The following is a 23475-nucleotide window of genomic DNA, read 5'->3' on the forward strand; positions in this document are numbered from 1 at the left end:
GTCTATATTGGGAAAGCAGCTTGGACAGAAGAGGACAGAAAGATTCAAAATGATCCATAAAGTTTTCATGAAAGATATAATGTGGAAAATAAACACCATATTTCTTTATGCCTGAACAGAAAAAAGTTATACAAATGGAAACTGGTGCTGAAAGAAAACTAAGAAAAGGAGAAGCATTGCTAACACTTGTTCAGTTCTTTCAGATTTAGGTCTTATAGATACAGGCCCAGTACGAATTGGTGCTATGCGCCAGCCTGGGGCCGAAATTAGGGCTTAGGAGAACGGAGCGTCCGCATACTCCAGAGCCGTATCGCACTGTCCAGGTGCCATATTTGCACACTGCCTTTAAACAGTGCACCGCATGATGATATATGTCTTGTGCGCTGCATCCAAGCGCTTGCATTTTTGGACTATCACCTAAATCTAACTGTCAGCCACAAGAAGAGCAGACCCACAAGTCAACATTTAATACGTCTTACTACAGTCTGTACTAACAGATGGATTTAGATCTGTGACTGTCAAGAATTACTACATCAAAATATCACCTGTGGATTATACATTGCCATTTATATCTGAGTATAGATGCCCAAGCTCTCATATTCATTTAGCAAGTAAAACAACAACTAACCTACACAGGTTTGAGGAATCTTAACAAGAAAGTACAACTAGTTGCACATAAAACACTTTACTTTAGAAAATTACAGCCTGCCTGATTTGTCAGTTATTACAATAAAGATACTATCTTATTCAAGAAGTTTGGAAACAAAAGAAAATTTGGGGCATATACAGAATAGAAAGTGGCTCCAATTTGCAAGATAATTCCTAACAGGAAATGTCACACTTTGGAATATTTCATCTTCTTTGTTCTCTAAAAACCAAATTGACCACTATTTTGAGGGTGCAGCTTTGTTGGTCTGTTCCAGCAAAAACGACAACAAGCCTTTTAGTATCTGAAAGCAAAGCATATTTGCTTGGCATGAACTTTCCTCCACTCTAGCCTGCTTCATGGGACTAAAGTGAGCTGGAATCCATAAACACTTATAAATATAAAACCTAAGAATTTAATGCAGGAGTGGGAATCATGTGGCTCTTCAGATGTTGTTGGGTTGCTTTGGTCTGTCTTCCATTTCAAACTTTAAAATTTTCTCTTGCAGTTTTTAGTCTTACTTCCTCTCCCTTGCACTGCCTTTCTTTCTTTTCAAATATAAAAAGTGGAGATTAATATCAGTTTCGGTTTTCCAGAGTCTCTCATTCTCTTCAGCCTCAAATCTTCATTTTCCTCTCTTTTTCTTTCATTTTAAATTTCAAACTAGCTTCCTCTAGTTTCTCCTTGAAACAGGCATGGTTCCCCATTCCTGTCTCTTATAAAGAGATTATCGCATTGAATTGAAAGTGACTTATCCCTCACGGGATAAAGTCGGGTTTAATTTTAAAAGTGTTATTGCACAACGCCAGGGCCGGACAAGTGCAACCTGGATGCATCCCATATCCCAGCCACATTTATCCAGTACACACATGTGATGCAATGTGTGTAATGCCAGATGCCTTCTATGCAATGTAATAGGATATAATGAAGCTTAAACATGCCCCCAGACATTAGTATGCCTGTGTGTCTCCTTAAGGGGAATATTATGTGTATATATCTGTGAATGTTTATAATAAATAGCCAAAAAGAGTACTAAACAGCCTGTTCATTTCCCACATAATTATCATGAGATTCCAAACCTTAAGGGTGCTCAAGTGGAGTGCTGATGTGAACATGGCATAAAAAAGAGGCACACTGTAGTTCAAAGAAGACAGTACTCTTGCATAGTCTACCTTGCACTTCTACACACTGTCAGGATCCCTAGACCTTTGTTTAAAACTACCTAACTGTACAGTGAACTCTGGGGAAGGGGTGGAAGTGTATGTGTATTTCTATGAGTGAGCAGGAAATGTATATACAGATGAGTATACTGAGGAAGTAAAATAGGCAAGAATGTGTGTTTCTATTTGAGAGTGAATGGATGCCAGTACACACCAATGAGTGATCTATAAAACCCACCATACATGCCTCAGAGATCCAAAAAGGTTGCATAATCATAGGACACTAACCATATTACACACAAAGAGAAATAACAGGGGGGGAAAAGAAAGTAACCAATATCAAACATCACCAAGCATTATGGGGAAAACATGACAATGACAGAGTTACCTGCACTGTGGAATAATTTTTGAAATAAAGATATTATTGTCTCACCTCTTCCTTTGGTTTATTGTCATCCAAGCAATCAGGAAGGTCTTGAGAATGAGATGTGGTCTTCCTATTCACAATCATATTTGGATCCGCCACAGAAAAAACAGGAATGAGAGGCCGAAGAAATCTGAACTCACTACTTAAGGATCCCCCAGTTAAGCAAACATCATACTGATAATTCCTGGAAAGTGACCCACTCTGAGAATCAGTGCAGTTTTCTGGGATATCAGGTCTGGAAGGGGGAAAGTGAGGAGGGGCGGCAATGAAACTGCCTCCGGGGTTGTTCTTGCACATTTTGATAGCAACAAAGGAAGCAATGCAAAGTAGAAACACAAAAGAGACAGATGCCAGGCAGATCACCAAATACATGGTCAAAGTTCCTTCATCTTCATGCTCCTGTGGACGGACATCCACCACCTTCAGATAAGGATCAGAAAAGCCATCCACTAGAAGTACATTGAGTGTTGCAGTGCTGGTTTGAGGAGGGACACCATTGTCTCTGACTGCAATAACAAGCTTCTGTTTGCTCGTGTCTCGCTCAGTTAGTGGTCTCCTGGTTTTTACTTCTCCATTCTGGGCTCCTATGATGAAAAGACCAGGGTCTGTGGCCTTCAGCAGTTCATAGGACAGCCAAGAGTTCTGACCAGAATCACCATCCACAGCTACCACTTTGGTGACCAGATACCCAGCTTCAGCCATCTTAGGGAGCAGTTCATTGCAAGGGAAAGTGCTGTTCTGAAGGGGATACAGGAAGAAAGGAGTGTTGTCGTTTTCATCTATGACAATGACATGAACTATCACATCTGAGCTCAGAGGAGGAGTGCCACTGTCAGTTGCCCTCACTGTGGCTTTGAAGTCTTTTATCTGCTCATAGTCCAGAGATCTGAGTGCATATATATTTCCTGTTTCAGAGTTGATAGAGATATAAGGAGCTCCAAGGCCACCACTAACATTGCCAGGCAAAAGGGAGTAAGTTAGTTTTGCGTTCTGCTCTATGTCCAGATCAACAGCATGGATCGAGCCAATTAGTAGTCCTGGAATATTATTTTCTTGAATCTGCATTTCACAAAAAGATTTCACAAATACTGGAGCATTGTCATTGATGTCAGAAATGTCAACATGAATAATTCTAGTTGAAGTGAGCCTCGGTGATCCCTGGTCTATGGCTGCGATGGTGAAATTATACTCAGCAACTTTCTCTCTATCCAGAAAACTTTGGACGACAAGCTGGTAAAAGTTGTTAACAGTAACTTGTAATACAAAGGGCAGGTTCATATCCACAGAACAGAGAGTTTTTCCATTGTCTCCAGAGTCTACATCTGTGACACTAAAGAGGACAACAAGTGTGTCCAGGGGAGAGTCCTCTGGCAAAGGACTGTTGATTGATATGATTGAGATTTCTGGGGCATTGTCATTCATGTCCTCAACCTCGACCAAAACATTGCAGTGTCCAGAAAGGCCACCTCCATCAGTTGCTTTGATGCTCATGTCATAATTGGTTTCTTTTTCATAATCAATTTCTCCCAAAACAGTGATTTCTCCAGTCATTTCATCCAAATGAAACAAATTCGATATTTTTTCAGGCACTTGATGGAAGGAGTAGGTGATCTGAGCATTTGAACCAAAATCCAAATCTCTGGCTTCCACTTTGGAGATTAGAGTATCCTGAGGGCTATTTTCCCGTAATCTTACTTTGTATTCAGATTGTGTAAACTGTGGGGAATTATCATTGATATCTAAAATATTAATATTTATTTGAACTGTTCCTGTTCTCTGTGGTACCCCGCCATCCACAGCTGTAAGTGTCAGGCCAAAAAATGGCTCTCTTTCCCTATCTAAAGATTTCTCCAGAATGAGATCCACATACTTGTTTCCATCCTTCTTGCTTTCCACATCCAAACGGAAATGTTCATTGGGGCTCAGGGTGTAGTTCTGGATGCTGTTTTCTCCCAGATCCTCATCTTGGGCAGATACCAAAGGGAATCTTGTATTTGGGGAAACATTCTCAGGGACATTTAACTGAAATTCTTTCAGTTTACATCTTCCACCTTCATTTCAATACTGTAGATCTTCAGAGGGTTTTGGAGCACAATTTGGGAAAGAAGCAAGCAAGGTTCTGTCTGGCCACATAAAGTCTCTCGGTCTATTTTCTCATTTATGAGCACATCCCCAGAATGGGTATCAAGATGGAAATACTGCTTAGAGCTTTTGGACAGTAGATGGGCTTTGCGAGCAGAGAGTTCCCCAATTCCCAGTTTCAGATCCTTCAGCACATTAGCCACCAGATCCCCCCTTTTCTTCTCTTCAGGCACAGAATACTGAATTGAGACACACAATATATCAGTTACAGAGAACAAGAGTAAGAGATACAGACCTTGCTTGTTCCTGAAGCAATCTTCCATGGTTCAGAATGCTCTTTCCTTTCTCTTTTCAGTTTCTAATCCAAGTATAGAGGCTTTGACTGTTACCCTGTCAAAAACTGTTGCAGAAATTAATTTTTGTTCTGGTAATTAGGGTGGTGCACTGAATATTATCTTTTCACCAGAGACAAAAGCTAGCCGTCTTGCTTCAGAAACAGCTCACAGCTTCCTGTGCATTTTTTCTTCACATATGAACATTCTGGTTTTCCAGTTATATCTTTGCCTATATTGCCACCATGTGGCTGAATGCACTTGCAACCACAAGCATTTTTTATTTCTCTTTGTACAGCAGTCTAGTTTAGGCAAAGGGTTTATATTATCTGTTTTTCCAACTATTATAGAATATTAGTAGTTAAACTTGCCAAGAAAAGTATAGAAAAGTTTATGAATACACACCTCCATGTATTCCTGGGAAAGGAAACAAAAACTTTGGCCCCAATATGCTAAGTAAAAAATAATTATATTTCTCTGTCCATTACCACTGTAGCCAGCCTCTGCTCTCCTGAGTATCAAGTCATTTGAAGGGGAAGTTCAGAAATGAGTAGAGGATGAAGGGTCATTGTCATTTTCATTCATTTTATGGATTCAGACTGTGATCTCAATGGAGAACATTTATCCACAGCTTGGCTGGTGACATGAAATGCTTTTAATTTCTTAAAATCTAGAGACCAGATGTCATACAGATTCTCAATTTCAGAGGTGATGGAGACATAAGACAGTGCAGGGCCTTCCCTTAAAATCTAGTTCAGCTTTCTCGGCAGATAGCTCCTAGTTGCGACCCATTTTCAAATCTTTTAGGAACCATTTCTTTGGCTATCTCCCCACAGTAGCTATTCAAACTTTTTCTGTATGTTGTGGCATGGTGCAAATCTCTCCAGTATTAGATACCAGAGGAATAATATATATGGGGGGGGGGGGGGGAGAGGCTGTTTATCTATGATTCAGGTTCTTTGAATGGGCATCTGTGCATTCACATATATTTAGTCTGCACATCCACAAAGCCACTCTTTGAAATCTTCTAGCTAGCTAAGGTCATAGCTTTGCCCTTTCTCCCCATTTCATGGTCTAACAGCCATTTTCTCAGTTGCAGTCCATCCAACACAGAAAATTATCAAGATGTGCCAGCAAGCAGGAAAAGGTAGGGTGTGTGATTACACAAATGACCACTCAAAGATCAGTTACAAGTAAGCAACCTGTATTTCTTTTCTGTGGACAGACTTGTCCTGCTAAAATCTGTGTCAGAATGCTTCTTTGTACCCAGAAAAAACATCAAAGGTGTCAAACAAGTTGCAGCACAACACAGTTCTAGCAAGGGCACACCCTTCAGTGGATGTAGCCATTACCCTGGTAAAATGACTTCTAACACACTATTACAAGGAGATGTTACAAAGCCTGTATAATTATGTGATGACCCAGATCATGCATTTTGCAAATGTCTGTGGTGAGATAAGGTTGTCTTTCTCAGGTCCTGAAAAACAAGGTAGGCATCTTTTGGAAATCTTTTGACATATAATGCTGGTCCTCTCCAAACATCCAGGCAATGTGGGGAACACTCTAGGTGAGTAGAGGGAGTGGGAAAGAAGAAAGGGAGAACAATGTCCTGGGAGAGATGAAAGTCTGTCACAATCCTTAGTAGAAAAAATATATCTAGTCTGAAGACCATCTTATCAATGTGTCTTATCAGATAGGGGAATCATCATCATCATCATCATTATCATCATCATCATCATCATCATCATCATCATCATCTTAAACCCCACCTTTCTCCCAATACAGGGACTCAAGGTAGCTAAGTGCACAAAGTGCTAAGTGCACAAAGCTCCAGGCTGGAATAATGGTCACCAAGAAGACAGCTTTATAGAAGAAGTGGCCAAGTGGAACTGACACAAGTGGTTCAAAGAGAGGTTTAACAAGTTGGTCTAGGGCAACCAAGAGCCTCTTGAAAGACATAAATCAGGAATAACAAGGGTAGAGGTTTTGTATATTTGGAAGAACTTATTCTTGCACAAAGTGATCTGAAAAGGTACCTGGAGCTATTGTACACAAAGATTGCTGCCAAATGTACCTTCAGTTAAGAAAAACAAAGACCTTTGCCTAAGAGGGTCAGAATAAAGTAGGGGGATGAAATATGGAGCACTGAGCACCTCTTTCTTAGATAGTAAGATCTGAATTCTTCCTGAAATGTTGGCCCTCCGTTCTGGACACCACCACCCCCTAAATGGAGGCTCATGCTTATTCAGGCGCCATAGACTTGAATGTGGCATGCCCCTGGGTGTGCAGCCCAGGTGCACGCACCATGCACAAGCACTATTGCTAATAGTAGAGGCTGCCTCTCCACATATATTCAAGGGCGCGGATCTCAGATCCATGCGTTAGGAGGGGTGACTATATTTATCTTTTCTAGACACCTAAAATGTCCTCATGTGTCTTTCTGTTATAAGTCTACATAGAAATATCTTAAGATTTTAGATTTATAGACAAAGAAAAAATTGCAATGTCCCAAGTTGCAAATTCAGCCTTTATCTTCAAAGCCAGCTGTGAGTGAATGGGAATGTATGTCTGCGATAACTTTCCTGGAATGCTTATGAATATCTCTGAGAGAATCTCCTTGTGTTCATATATACAGGTATGCACATGCCTGCAACCACAGTTCAGGGAAGAGGTCAATCCAAGACATTTTGGTTTTTTGAACTAGACTTCCATTTCATAATGTTATAAATAAATAAAAAATGCCATGAGTGATTTACACATACAAAGGTATAAATGTTTAGAAATCTACATATTTTCCCTAGCAGTTATAACATACCAAAATCTGCTCAGCAACTCCACACTGATGTCTCAGTTTCTACATGGTCATGGGCAAGACATCTTAAATAAACCCCCCTTCCATTAATCGATCCCCTACCATAGACAGCACTCATGTTACACTTCTGCTGCTATTTCTCCTTTCCATTGTTTCCATTTGCTATCTTGCTAGTCTAAAGCCTGCTCTTTCTTTTCTTTTCAATACTGTATCTGTCTTACTGCTCAGTCACAGACTATTGGGGAATGGTCAGAGAGTAAACTACTTATTAGAACATCAGACAGGTTACGCTACTTTCCAAAATGTACTTTATCTCCAAAAGCCAAAGTCAAACAATCCAAACAAACCAAGAGCCAACAGACATAAGCAAGAACCAGACAACAGGAACCACAAGATACAACAAGATACAGTCCATGATGACTCACAGCAAGGTGTCATTAAGAAATCCACAAGCAAATTGGCTCTCACAAGCCCAAGTAAAGTCAGAGAGCTCTCAATGCTTAGCATTGGTTAGCCAACAAGCTATATGTCACTGATACCAGAAATCTCATCAGAGTTGGATGTGGACTATCGAGTCTCGGAAGGAAATAAGAAATAATCTTTCCCCTGCTTTTTCAGTAATTATTTTCCTATATGCTAATAGTTTTAGTTAATGACTGGCAGGGAAGCTAATAACAGAAGCAATGGACTCAAGACGTACCGTTATACTATGTATTACTTGTCAGTGGCACAAAAGTGATGCATGGCAAAATGAGAAATATTCAGAGGTGTTTTGGTAGCCATTAAAGAAAGGCTTGGCCAATTACTTCAGCCTGGAACTAGCAAACATTAGCTTCATTAATGAATGAAGGCGATAAACTATACTGAGGTTCCAATGATCTGCAGTATTAAAATTATGAGGATTCATGTCTGCTATATACAGATAAAGGGGCTGGCCATTCTAGAAACAGAGTTCCAGATCGAGGCTACCATGTTGACATTGAATTACCCTGCATTTTAGCATGGTGATTGCTGAATAATTTTCAATTGATTTTGGTAATTAATTGGGGGATTACTTGCATTTCAGTTGTTATTTTAGATACAGTCAGTATTTCTATTTGGGCTAAACGGTGAATGGTTCAAACAAGTATAACTGGTAAGGAGGGAGTGCGTCAAATGTAGTGAACTTCCATAACATAGGTGTACTGCAGAAATTGTCATGGTGGTGAGTGAGAGAAAATTATCCCCTGATCAATCAATCAATCAAATATTCTATCAATTTTACTTTAAAAAAAACCCATTGTCCCCCCCTTCACCCTCCTGCCTCATTCCCCAGCTTCTCCCTCCATCCCCGGTTTCCTCTTCTGTCCCCAGCCGGCTCCTTCTCCCTCCGTTCCCTGGTTTCCTCCTTCTGTCCCTGGCTGGCTCCTTCTCCTTCTACCCCCAGCTTCCACCTGCTGTCTCCAGCTTCCTCCTTCTGTCCCCAGCTGGCTCCTTCTCCCTCCATCCCTGGCTTCCTCCTCACCCAGAGCCGATTTGAAGCAGCGCAACTAGTGGGGACAACAACCATGCCAAAAAAAAAAATGATTACACCGGGGTAAGAAAAATATTTGCTTTGATAGTGGGAACGAGGGACCTTTTGGAATCGATTTCCAACACGGAGCGTGGGAGAATCGGGAACTGGTTTAAACTGCAAGTGGGAATGAGCCCATAGTGGTGCACAGTGAAACTGTTTCAACAAGGGAATTATTGTCAGCAGCCTGGCTGTTGCATTTTAAACCCCCAAAGACAGCCCCATGTAGAGATAGGGTTGGGCAGCCATTCACTCAAAACCACAAGGTTGCGAGTTCAAGACAAGCAAAAGGGCCCAAGCTCGACTCAGGCTTGCATCCTTCCGAGGTCGCTAAAATGAGTACCCAGACTGTTGGGGGCAAATTAGCTTACTTGCTAATTAGCTTATTTGCTGTTCACCACTATGATCTTTGGAATAGCGGTATATAAATAAAACTAATTATTATTATTATAATGGGCATTAGAACTGAGTAAATTCTCCCAACAGTTTGATGCAGATATAAAGCATGTGTGTGGGGAGGGGGGGAGGGAGGGACTGAGCCCTGAAATCACAACAACAAATGTTGGAAATGTGGAGGAGAAAAAGGCACATTATACCATCTTTGGTTGACCTGTACAGAAGCAAAAGAAATCTGGACAGAAATTTGTATCACAATAAAGAAAATACTACAAATAAATATAAAGCTTAAATTAGAAGTCTTTCTATTAAATATGTTAGATGATGATATAGAGAGAAAATGTGGAAAAATCATATTCTATATGCTAACAGCTGCAAGAATGGTGTATGCCAGATCATGGAAAAAAGATTAATCACCCCCCAATGGAAGAATGGGTACTGAAACTATTAGATATAATAGAAATGGACAAATTATCCTGAAGCTTACAAAGGATAAAATAAAATAAATATCTGGAAGACTGGGAAAAAGTCTTAGAGCAGATGTCTCAAAAATGTGGCAAAATAATTAAAATGGGCAAGTAGGAAAAAACAAACAAAATTTAAAAAGAAATAAACAAACAAATAAATAATATAAACAGATAAAGAAATATAATAACAAACCAAGGAAAACGTGTTTAGAGGGGGAAAACAACACAACAATTTAATAACACTATGATGGTTTATAAATTAAACATAATATGCATTAGAGAAATGTTTTTTGTGTTTGTATTTTTGTTATATGTTTTTGTAAGAAATTCAATGAAAAAAATCAGGATTTGCAAACACTGGAGCTAACACAGTGTGTTGATCTTAGTTAAAAATAATTTTGTTAACATTTATATACTCCTTAATTTTACCGACTTTGTACAGCGCTGTGTCACAGTGTGTTGATCTTAGTTAAAATTAATTTTGTTAACATTATTTTTAGAAAATCAAAATTACAGATTTGTTTAGTACTTTAATCAGTAATAGTAGCACATCAATCAGGTGTTACTACTCTAATAAATGTATATTACTTTTAAAAGGTTAAATGCCCATAATGTTTTCCAAATTAAAGTAAAAAGAAATTAATCATGATCTCAATGTCATTGTTATAACAAAAATTAACATATTTGGATGTTTATGATTATGTATAATAGATTAATTTTAAACTAATTAATTCAAAGATGTGACATTTATTACAAGCATGTGTCTAGTAGCTCTGATTCAATCTGGTGTTCTATATAGATATTTACATATGCAGGTGTGAGGTTTATGGGTCTATCACATGCTCCATTGGTGCACATAAAAAAGTTGTTATTTACCACACACAATACACTATGTGGTAAATTGTGATTTAATGCATTAAGGTTTGTGTCAGTAAAATTTTGGGGGTGGTGAAGCAAAATACAAAAAAAAACCCATTAATACAGAGATCAGAGAGCAATTAAATACAGGGAAATCTTAATTTCCCACATCTGCTTGAAAAGAATAGGTACTCTCTAGCCACGATATATTTCACTGGAAACAGTAAATAAGTTGAAACAAATATCAAATGTGACTGGTCACACTTCCAGAGACACAGGTATTTGATGTATAGGTTATTTTTTCAAAAGAAGGATAGCATTCTCTCACCTGTTCCTTTGATTTACTGTCTTCCAAATGTTCAGGTTGATCTTGAGAAGCCGAAGAAGTGTTATGGTTCACAAGGATATTTGGGTCCGCCACCGAAAAAACAGGAATGAGAGGCCGAAGAAATCTGAACTCACTGCTTAAAGATCCACCAGTTAAGCAAACATCATACTGATAATTCCTGGTAAGTGACCCACTCTGAGAATCGGTACAGTTCTCTGGGATATCAGGCCTAGAAGGGGGGAAATGAGGAGGGGCAGCAATAAAAGTGCCCCCAGGGTCCTTCTTGCAGGATTTGATAACAGCAAAAGAAATAATGCAAAGCAGAAACACAAAAGAGACAGATGCTAAGCAGATCACCAAATACATTGTCAAGGCTCCCTCATCTTCATGGACCTGTTGACGGACATCCACCACCTTCAGATATGGATCGGAAAAGCCATCCACTAGAAGTACATTGAGAGTTGCAGTGCTGGTCTGAGGAGGAACACCATTGTCTCTTACCACAATAACAAGCCTCTGTTTGCTTGTGTCTCGTTCGGTTAGTGGTCTCCTGGTTTTCACTTCTCCATTCTGGGCTCCTATGCTGAAAAGGCCTGGGTCTGTGGCCTTCAGCAGTTCATAGGAAAGCCAAGAGTTCTGACCAGAATCTTCATCCACAGTCACCACTTTGGTGACCAGATATCCAGCCTCTGCCATCTTGGGGAGCAGCTCATTGCAGGGCGATGTGCTATTCTGAAGGGGATAGAGGAAGAAGGGAGCATTGTCATTTTCATCCATGACAACAACTCGGACAGTCACATGTGAGCTCAGAGGAGGAGTACCACCATCAGTTGCTCTCACTGTGGTTTTGAAATCTTTTATCTGTTCATAGTCCAAAGATCTGAGTGCATACATGTTTCCAGTTTCAGAGTTGATGGAGATGTAAGAGGCTGCAACGCCATCACCAAACTGCTCAGGCAAAAGTGAATAGATCAATTTGGCATTCTGCTTCATATCTAGATCAATAGCATGGATGGAGCCAATTAACAGTCCTGGAATATTATTTTCTTTTATCTGCATCTCAAATAAAGACTTTACAAATACTGGTGCATTGTCATTGACATCAGAGATCTGCACATGAATAACTGTTTTTGAGGTCAGCCTAGGAGAGCCCCAGTCTATGGCTGTGATAGTGACATTATATTCAGGAACACTTTCTCTGTCAAGGGAACTTTGGATCACAAGCTGATAAAAATTATTTGTGGTACCTTTTAATACAAAAGGGAGGTTCATATCTACAGAACAGAGAGTTTTGCCATTTTCTCCAGAATCTTCATCTGTGACACTGAACAGGGCAACAAGTGCCTCCAGGGGAGAATCCTCTGGCAAAGGACTGTTGGTGGAGATGACTGAGACTTCTGGAGCATTGTCATTCATGTCTTCAACCTCTACCAAGACTTTGCAGTGCCCAGAAAGGCCTCCTCCATCAGTTGCTCTGATGTTCATTTCATAACTGGTTTCTTTTTCATAATCAATTTCTCCCAAAACAGTGATTTCTCCAGTCATTTCGTTCAAATGAAACAAATTATTTATCAGTTTAGAGACTCGATGGAAAGAGTAGGTGATCTGAGCATTTGAACCAAAATCCAGATCTCTGGCTTCCACTTTGGACACAAGAGTATCACGAAGACTGTTTTCCATTAATCTAACTTTGTATTCTGATTGAGTGAACTGAGGGAAGTTATCGTTATTGTCTAAAATTTCAATGTTTATTTGAACTGTTCCTGTTCTCTGTGGTACTCCTCCATCCACAGCTGTAAGTATCAGGCCAAAATGTGGCTGTTTTTCCCTGTCTAGTGATTTCTCCAGAATGAGATCTACAATCTTGCTTCCATCAATGTTGTTTTCCACAGCTAAATGGAAATGTTCATTGGGACTCAGGGTGTAGTTTTGGATGCTGTTTTCACCCAGGTCTTCATCTTGGGCAGATTCCAAAGGAAATCTTGTATTTGGGGGAACATTCTCAGGAATTTCTAACTTGAATTCTTTTTTAGAAAATTTGGGAGCATTATCATTTACATCTTCCACCTTTGTTTCAACACTATAGATCTTCAGAGGGTTTTGGAGCACAATTTGAGATGGAAGTAAACATGGTTCAGTCTTGCCACACAAAGCTTCTCGGTCTATTTTGTCATTTATGAGCAGATTCCCAGACTGAGTATCAAAATGGAAATACTGCTTAGAGCTTTTGGAAACAAGCTGGGCTCTGCGAGCAGAGAGCTCCCCAATTCCCAGTTTCAGATCCTTCAGCACATTAGCCACCACAGACCCCCTTTTCTTCTCTTCAGGCACAGAATACTGAATTGAGACACACAGTATATCAGTTACAGAGAACAAAAGTAAGAGATACAGACCTTGCTTGTTCCTGAAGCAATTTTCCATGGTTCAGAATAGTCTCTCTCCTTTTTCTTTTCAATTTCTGGTCCAAACCTAAAGCTTCTGATTATCACCCATCAACTGATGGAGACATTAATATTGTTCTGATAATTGGAGTGGTCTACTGAATGCTATCTTCCCAGCAGAAACAAAAGCTGTCTGTCTTGTTTCATTTACAGTTCTACCCACAGCTTCCTGTGATATTCTTTATACATAAAATTCTCAATTTCCAGTTATGTCTTTGCCTGTATTGCCACCATGTGGCTGAAAGCAGCTACAATCACAAGGATTTTTCTATGAAAAGTGCCTTAGTATACAGCAACCTTACCCCAGAGTGATCAGATTTATCTCATTAATCCAGTATTCCCAACAGACGATTTGTTTCTAGAAATTTGCTAGCATATTCTGGAAAAGTTTATGGATGATTTTAAATCTGAAAGGAGCCAAGGGCTTTTTTGTTCCAAGCTTCCCTGTCATTACACTTATTCTTACACTTTTAGTTTCCAGATCTGTTAAGTGTGGCAGGCCTTGCACTCTGATTGTCAAGCATGTACAAAAGGCTGAAATAAGTGTCTGAACAGTATATGTGTGAGCTGGTGATATGACAGTTAAACTGATGTTTCGGCAAAGATATCTTTAAATATCCAGTTTTCAAAAAACAGTACACATGATAAATTTCACCATTTCCAGAAGGCTCCCACATATGAGATTGCTTGTGCACAATCTATTGCCTACCTTTGGCTGCATCCACACTGCAGAAATAATGAAGTATGACACCCTTTTAACTGCCATGGCTCAAAGCTATGGAACTCTGGGAAATGCAGTTCTGTGAGACATTTTGCCATCTTTGACAGAGAGTTCTTGTGCCACAAAAAACTACAATCCCCTGTATGTGAAACCCCTTCCCTATTGACACCGGTGCTTTGACACTGAAGACATGTTCTAATATGCAGTTTTCTGGAAAGGCAAAAACACTGGAGACTCCCCCAGTCCCCAATCTATCACTTTACCTTTCCTCTTTGGATTTTTATCCATCTTGGCAGATGAATTTCTATCAACTATAGCCTTCAGCAGTTGATAGAAATGCAAACGTTCTGACCAGAATCTTTGACCAGAACCTACACCTAGATCACCAGATTTGAACTGTGCTGATATACTTTGGGAACAAGGGAACCATCATATTCACAGATAGACACAACACACCCATATGGCACCTTCTTCCAACCATTAGTTGCTACTACAGGCTACAGAGTTTGAATGTCTTGAAAAGGCAGCAAATCCATAGTTACCAAGTGTATTACATTTTTACTTGAGAAAGGGCATGCTCATGTAATTTTATAAATTCTAAAATAACTTGGCTTGGATTGTATGAACCTTTTCTTGAAGGCCAGAGTGTCATAAATGGTGGTCCTTGAGAACAAAAATTCTTAGGTTAACCCCATTCATAGAAGTTGAAATTTTCAACTGTTATGTTAAAATATCTCACTGACTGAAACAATACTACATAGCAAATCTTTATTATATTGCTCTAGGCATGGATAAAAAAAATCAAAATAAGGAGTTAGACTGAAATAGACGCAGAAGAAAAAGGAAAAAATAGGCATTTCACTCTCGTGTAATTGGTATTGCCAAAGCCACTTCCTTCCTAGTGTTCTCCTGGTTTAAAGGTAGTAATCTCCTTACACAGTGAGAATGTGTAATAGTTAAAGCATTATTCACAATTATTAACATCTGATCAAGCTCAGTTAACAGAATTGATTTAATTCTATCAATTCTGACAAAGAAGGTTCCAGTCTTGAAATAAACAACAAAATATTAACATACAACACGGCTTTATAGTCGTGTATTCCATGTGTAAACCTAGAGATAGTCAGATTTTGTCAAATTTCACAAGGCAAACGCTCTAAAAAGAAATTACATATTAAGAGAGAAAGAAGACATCCCTGTCATGTTCCCTTCTTTAGGAGAAAAAAAGTTTGAAAGTATCTCATTTGTGATCACTCTTGACCTAGAATAGAGGTAAAATATCTAGGTCCATTTCAAACATTTGGGTGGAAACCCAAATCTCTTTATAGTCCTAAAAAAAATAAGCTGCCAGCTAATTATGTAAAAAGCTTTTTAGTTCAAGTGAAATAATGATAGTCAAGTGCAGTCTTCTAGTATTTAAAAGAATAAAATTTAACAACTTTCAAATTGTTCCCTGTCTATCATAAACAAAATGTACCAAGGCTGGTTAGATTAATATTTTTATAATATTCTGTAGTCCATTTTCCAACACTGCAGCTAATATTTTAGAATTAAGCTTTAGTAAAGACATGGGTCTATATGTTACATACTCATTATGACATTGCCTGGTTTAGGAATAAAAGAGATAAGGGTTTCCTAAAAGAAAGTTGCAAAGAAGCCTGACTCAAAAATATTTTAATACAAACAGAAAAATCTGGAAACCTATAGGTGTGAGCATGTTTCATACCATAAGAATGTTGTCTGACCTTGGGGCTTTTTTGATACTCATGGAAATATTGTTTTAATATTTCTTATTCACAAGGATGGTGCCAGATTATCTATCTCTCTCTCTCTCTCTCTCTCTCTCTCTCTATCTATCTATCTATCTATCTATGTTGTGGATCCAACTGTAGCAGGGGTGAACTAGACAGAAAGGCCTTTAAATCTAGATCATTTTGCATACAATGTTGAATAATGTTTTGATATTCCAGACTGATGTTTTTTCAGTGTTGTGCAAGGATTATTCTGTGATCATTTAATCATGAAACTGGAGTGTTCAGCCTGTTTTCATCTATTTGCTAATATATAGCCGCACCTCTCCCTTAGACCAGTACCATTTATGCAAGCATATTAAAATAATTTCTCTTTTAGATGGCAATAGGTTGTTCAAGTCATACTTGGCATGTTGCAGTTTATGGTGATGAGAAAGTTGCACATTGGCTCAATAAAGCTATCATTGTACATTCAAATTCTTTTGAGTTCTGAGGTTCGTCTTATGAGAAGAATATGGTATAATCTTCCTTCTTGCATACGCTCTGCACACATCTCAGTAAGAGATGAAAATCAGGAAACTTCATTACCAGATAAGTATTATTACAACCTTTCAGATAATGGTCTCTATATCTCTATCTTATAGATATAGAATGATGTGAAATACTGAAGTAATGTATAAGGAATCAGAAAATAGATCATTTTCTGATGTCTTACACATTACTTCACTATCTAAGTGAAAACTATTTTGAAGTACAGATGGGAAAAGGTATACTCTTTTTGCAGGATGCAAAACATGCCAGACATCTAACAATCCTAATTCAGATATGTAACTCTTAATCACAGCACAGTACAAGGAATTGAGTTTATAGAGGTGGGGGCAAGATAAGATTGGATCAAGGATATCATGAAAATCTCCAATAATCATAATGGCGTGTTTTATTAGACATTTGCAAAAGATGGGAGAATCCATACTTTGACTATAGAAATTAACTAATTTGGCAGTTATATCTGAAGTTTAACACATAATGTAAGAAAACATTAATCTAAGAAAACAATCATCCAGTAGCTACAAGAAAGCAATCACCCCTATCGACAACCGTGTAAATCACAGAAAACAGAATGTTCTTTTGAATAACAATGGCAACCATTTTTCTTTGTAGAGTTTCCTCTTACAGAAACCTCTCCATCCCAATCTTTACAAAGTTGATCTTTATCTGATTAGCATACTTAAGATGCATATGCTCTGCAAATACTGTTAGGTTCCATGAGCGATCTCACTGTATATTCCTCAGGTTTATTTTCAGAATATTAATACACTAGTTAGGAAATTGATACAGTCATCTTCTCACTCTAAACGATGCAACTGTCAATTTCAGGAGAATTTAATTTTCCAGATCTGAGTTTCTATCATAAGGTATAGCTCCTGACCTGTAAAACATTTGGCACATATGAACCAATTCAGACACTCCTTTGGCAATCTTCAAATCAACATATTTGGAACCTCTTTTTTGGATGGACTACTTTACATTCGGTTCACTTCAGGACAAAAGTACGTCTTGTGACTTGTTCTGCCAGGTTGGCTTGGCGTACAGTTTCTGGTCAATTCCAATATAGCCATGCAAAACTAACTCTATGAGACTATCCTAAACTGAAGATTGTGAGACTGCATTTCTTATGGAACAAATGGATAGACTGTGGGATTTTTATATTAGATAAATTGCTCGGTCTAAATCAAAAATTCTTTCCTTTTTCAGCCTTTTTCAGCCACCTATCAGTGTACCAAAAATTGTTCCTAATGAAATTAGAATTGAGTGGAACGTAGGGTTAGAGTGTGCTATACAAATTAACCAATGGAAAGCTTTCCTAGCTTAAATATCTAAAACTTATTTAGATTTAAAACTAAGGTTCAGGGGAAAAAATGATGTTTAGGGTATGTCGGACACCACTGCACTGCTCAGAAACAAACTGTATTCTAATTAAACACTGGTGATGTATCCAAAAAGTTTTCCATCTGCCATGCGATGTAGGCATGTTCAGTGACTACCCTTATAGGGGTAATGTCTTACATCAATTTTGTACTGGAAAAATCTTCAGCATTTGTACCATATACATTCCTTTAATTATATTTCTGTGTCTCGTGCCCTTACTGATGCTAAATAATAATTTTTTTTATTTATATACCGCTATTCCAAAGATCATAGCGGTGAACAGCAAATAAGCTAATTAGCAAGTAAGCTAATTTGCCCCCAACAGTCTGGGTACTCATTTTAGCGACCTCCTCGGAAGGATGCAAGCCTGAGTTGAGCTTGGGCCCTTTGCTGGTCTTGAACTCGCAAGCTTGTGGTTTCGAGTGAATGGCTGCAGTACAGGCATTTAACCACTGTGCCACCAGACTTATACACCAAGGCTGGAAAGATAAAAGTTCACTACCTATGGTCAAAAGATCTCACTGCTTCAGCTATCCATAAATATGTATTTTATAGATATCAACTCCAAAAAAAATTCCTTTTGGAGATATGATCAGTTTACATAAATATATATATGCCTAACTTATGCCCATATCCTAGCTATTTCCCCCCCCCTTTCTTCTTCTTTCTTTTTAATACCACTTTTAAAAATTTAATAATTTTTTTTTGAAAAAAGAATCTCTTTGTATATACAGATTCAGAAACACACACACACAGAGTTCAGAAAAGAGTTGAAATTAAAAAACCCTTTTTGACCCAGGAGCTAATTCATAATGTTACAACTAGGGCGGAAATGTCATGTGTGGCTTAAGGGAAGAAGGTGTAATGTTTAGAAGTCTAACAGTTGTAACATACCAGAATCTATGAAGTAACTCTACCTTGATGGCCTCTATTTTTACCAGATCCTTGGGAAAGATATCTTATGGAATCCCTTCTTATAGACAGTATTGCTGTTGTTTGGGCACCTTCTTCTTTCCATTGTTTCCACCTGCTATATTGCCAGTCTGAAAGCCAGTTAGCAAATAAGTCATAGCTGCTCTCTCTTCCCTTGAATAATGCCTGTCCTATTTTCCAGGCCAAAGCCTGTGAAGAATGGACTAAAGAATAAGCTACTTAGTATAACTTAGGAAGGGCATGCCTGTTAGATTCTGGAAAAACAGAAAGGGACACCTGGAGAATCTACTCTGGCCAAAGACCGTAAATAAAATTGATCTTGACCTGGTGCATCAAACAAAGTCAAACAATCCAAGAGTCCTAGCCATCAGGGATAAACAAAACCCAGACATGAAGAAACAGAAGATACATCAGGAACAGTTTAAAGACAATCATGGCAAAGCAATCAGTAACAGTTCTACAAGAATGGTCTGGCTATCACAAATCTGAGTAAAGTAAAACAATTCATTCCCAATGCTGAGCCTTGGTTAGCCAGTATCTTTTTTGTCATCACTGCAGGAATGCACCCAAGGTTTGGTGTGAGCCTTGAAAAGGGATAAAGACAGAATTTTCCCTTTTCTTTGAAGGTTTTTCCATATTATATTAGTATATTAAAAGTACTGTATATACTCATCTATAAGTCTAAAAAATTGTGCCTAAAAATTGATGCCAAAATCCCAGATCAACTTAGTTACGGTTCAGTATAATAATGTAATAACAGTGCATTCAGATTTCCCCATGCGGTGGAAACCAGATTATTTTTCTCTTGCACCAAGCAGAAAGAGTCCTGAGTGATTAACTGCTTTTAAATAAACTAACAGAGACCCTCTCCCAGCCACACTGGCCTACTGAAACCAGTGTTGAAACAAAAAGCCTCAATTAGAATCTCTCTTGCTGTGTACACACATACACACACTGAAGGAGCTTCCAAGTTTTACCCACAATTTATCCAAGGGTCATGGCAAAATCCATAACTCTGGCCCCAAAACCTGCCCTTGACTTATACATGAGGTTGACTTATAATCGAGTATATACGGTAGTTAATATTTGGCAGGGAGAAATCACAGGAGAAATTGAATCAATGTAGCTTCTGTTTTGCTAATATCTTATGTGCCTGTATCACAAACATAATGAACACACCCTAAGTTGTTAAACATTCTGGGAGGCTTTTGTTCTGGTGGCAGATTCTTTAAAAGGTTGGACTCAGTCTAGGACTAGTAGATGCCACCTTCACTAAGGAAGCTATTATGAAACCTATACAAAGACATCAATAGACCTATAAAAAGACATCAATAGTCTGCAGCTCCAACATCTATGTAGATTTATCTTTGCAGTATGAGATGCAGGATAAGGTGCCAACCACTTTAGTCTGTCAAAAGCTGTCAAGGCTACTCTGAGTTGCTTTCCATTTTCACATTTTTAAAACGTCTGTTGTTCTTTTAGTAATATAGATATAGATATAATTGATAAGATAATAATAGGGAAGAAAGAAATATCAAACATGACTGTTGACCAATGAAAAGTGACTCCCAATGACATATGGCTACCTGCCATATATTAATTTTTGAAAAAACAAAACACGAAACCATTACTTCACCTGCTCTCTTGATTTATTGTCATCCAAACACTCAGGAACTTCTTGGGAACCAGAAGAGGTCTTGTGGTTCACAGGCATGTGTGGGTCCGCCACAGAAAAAACAGGAATGAGAGGTCGGAGAAATCTGAACTCACTGCTTAAGGATCCACCGGTTAAGCAAACATCATACTGATAATTCCTGGAAAGTGACCCACTCTGGGAATCCGTACAGTTCTCTGGGATATCAGGCCTGGCAGGGGGAAAGTGAGGAGGGGCAGCAATAAAACTGCCTCTGGGATCTCTTGTGCACATTTTGATAGCAACAAAGGAAACGATACAAAGTAGAAACACAAAAGAGACAGATGCCAGGCAGATCACCAAGTACATGGTCAAAGTTCCTTCATCTTCATGCTCCTGTTGATGCACATCCACCACCTTCAGATAAGGATCAGAAAAACCATCTACCAGTAGTACACTGAGTGTTGCAGTGCTGGTCTGAGGAGGGACACCGTTGTCTTTGACAGCAATAACAAGCTTCTGTTTGTTTGTGTCTCGTTCGGTTAGTGGTCTCCTGGTTTTCACTTCTCCATTCTGGGCTCCTATGTAGAAAAGGCCAGGGTCTGTGGCCTTCAGCAGTTCATAGGAGAGCCAAGAGTTTTGACCAGAATCTCCATCCACAGCCACCACTTTGGTGACCAAGTAACCAGCCTCCGCCATCTTGGGGAGCAGCTCATTGCAGGGTGATGTACTGTTCTGAAGGGGATACAAGAAGAAGGGAGTGTTGTCATTTTCATCTGTGATTGTGACATGAACAATCACATCTGAGCTCAGTGAAGGAATACCACTATCAGTTGCTCTCACAGTGGCTTTGAAATCTTTTATCTCCTCATAGTCCAGGGATCGAAGGACATACATATTTCCAGTTTCAGAGTTGATAGAGATGTAAGAAGCCACAGGGCCACCCCCAACTTCCCCGGATAAAACTGAGTAGGATAGTTTGGCATTCTGCTCCACATCTAGATCAACAGCACTAACTGAGCCAATTAGCAGTCCTGGAATATTATTTTCTTGTATCTGCATTTCAAACAATGACTTTTTAAATACTGGGGGATTGTCATTGACATCTGAGATCTGAATGTGAATAATTCTTGTTGAAGTGAGCCTAGGAGAGCCCCTGTCCATGACAGTGATGGTGACATTATATTCAGGGATCCGTTCTCTATCCAGGGGACTTTGAATCACAAGCTGGTAAAAATGGTTCCCAGTCATTTTTAATACAAAGGGCAGGTTCATATCCACAGAACAGAGAGTTTTGCCATTTTCTCCAGAGTCTTTATCAGTGATACTGAAGAGGACAACAAGTGTCTCCAGGGGAGAATCCTCTGGCAAAGGGCTGTTGTTTGATATGACTGACACCTCAGGAGCATTGTCATTCATGTCCTCAACCTCTATCAGGACTTTGCAATGCCCAGAAAGGCCTCCTCCATCAGTTGCTTTGATGATCATGTCATAGCTGGTTTCTTTTTCATAATCAATTTCACCCAAAACAGTGATTTCTCCAGTCATTTCACTCAAATGAAACAAATTATATATTTTTCCAGGTGCTCGATGGAAAGAGTACGTGATGTGAGCATTTGAACCAAAATCCAAATCTCTGGCTTCCACTTTGGAGACAAGAGTATCTCGAGGACTATTTTCTTTTAACTTTACTTTGTACTCAGACTGAATAAATTGAGGGAAGTTGTCATTATTGTCCAGAATATTAATATTAATTTGAATTGTGCCTGTTCTTTGTGGTACCCCTCCATCCACAGCCATAAGTGTCAACCCAAAGTGTGCTTCTTTCTCCCTGTCTAGAGGTTTTTCCAAGATAAGCTCCACATACTTGTTTCCATCAATATTGTTTTCCACACTCAGGCAGAAATGCTCATTAGGGCTGAGGGTGTAGTTTTGGATGCTGTTTTCTCCCAGGTCCTCATCTTGGGCTGATTCCAAGGGAAATCTTGTATTTGGGGGAACAATCTCAGGAATTTCTAATCGGAAGTCATCTTTTGAGAATTTAGGAGCATTGTCATTTACATCTTCTATCTTTATTTCAATATTATAGATCTTCAGAGGATTCTGAAGCACAATTTGAGAAAGAAGTAAGCAAGGTTCAGTCTGTCCACACAAAGCCTCTCTGTCTATTTTCTCATTTAGGAGGAGATTCCCAGAATGGTTATCAAGTAGGAAATACTGTTTAGAGCTTTTGGATACTAGCTGGGCTCTGCGAGCAGAAAGCTCCCCAATTCCCAATTTTAGATTCTTCAATACATTAGCCACCAGAGACCCACTTTTCTTTTCTTCAGGCACAGAATAATGTATAGAAACACACAGTATATCAGTCACAGAGAACAAAAGTAAGAGATACAGACCTTGTTTGATCCTGAAGGAATCCTTCATGGTTTAGATCTCTCTCTCTCTCAATCTCTCTTTTTTTTCCTTTTCAGTTTCTTTTCCAAATATAGAGCCTTTGACTGTCATCCATCAACTGACAGAAGAATTAATATTGTTCTGATAATTGGAGTGGTCCACTGAATGTTATCTTTTTATCACAGGCAAAAGCTGGCTGTCTTGCTTCATACACAGGTCTGCCCACAGCTTGCTGTGAATTTCTTTATACACACACACAAAAAAATCTGCATTTACAGTTATAGGTTTGCCTATATTGCCACCCTGTGGCTGAATGCATCTCCAACCACTAAGGTTGTATATTTCTATTTAAGAATAATTCCAAAATAGCTCTTTTGTACTAGAAATTGTCTTATGAGCAGATATGAACTTTGATAATAACCTTTGAGCTGAATAGAACCAAACCTATTCTGAGATGTACATAGAAATCTTTTTTTTTCCATCTCACTCTGTACATTTTAAGGCATGCAACTTTCCACTTTCATAAATTATTGAGATACATGATGATGCATGTCCATTCCTCACTTTTTCTACAAAAATATTTGTCCAGTTCAGCCTTTTGGACTGAGCTCAT

General features: G+C 38.8%; 2 protein-coding genes across 2 annotated transcripts in view; one reads left to right on the plus strand and one right to left on the minus strand.

Moving 5' to 3' along the window:
* Positions 1–23475, plus strand: part of LOC121929051 (protocadherin gamma-A5-like) — a 177596-nt gene that overhangs the window by 109959 nt on the left and 44162 nt on the right. The gene's annotated exons all lie outside the window — the stretch shown is intronic.
* On the minus strand, positions 20463–23059 carry LOC121928517 (protocadherin beta-16-like). The gene has a single exon (XM_042463356.1). The coding sequence runs from the start codon at positions 22890–22892 to the stop codon at positions 20463–20465; it is 2430 nt and encodes an 809-aa protein (XP_042319290.1). The 5' UTR covers positions 22893–23059.

The sequence above is a fragment of the Sceloporus undulatus genome, chromosome 4 (genome assembly GCF_019175285.1).
Source record: "Sceloporus undulatus isolate JIND9_A2432 ecotype Alabama chromosome 4, SceUnd_v1.1, whole genome shotgun sequence".
In the NCBI taxonomy this organism is placed as follows: domain Eukaryota; kingdom Metazoa; phylum Chordata; class Lepidosauria; order Squamata; family Phrynosomatidae; genus Sceloporus; species Sceloporus undulatus.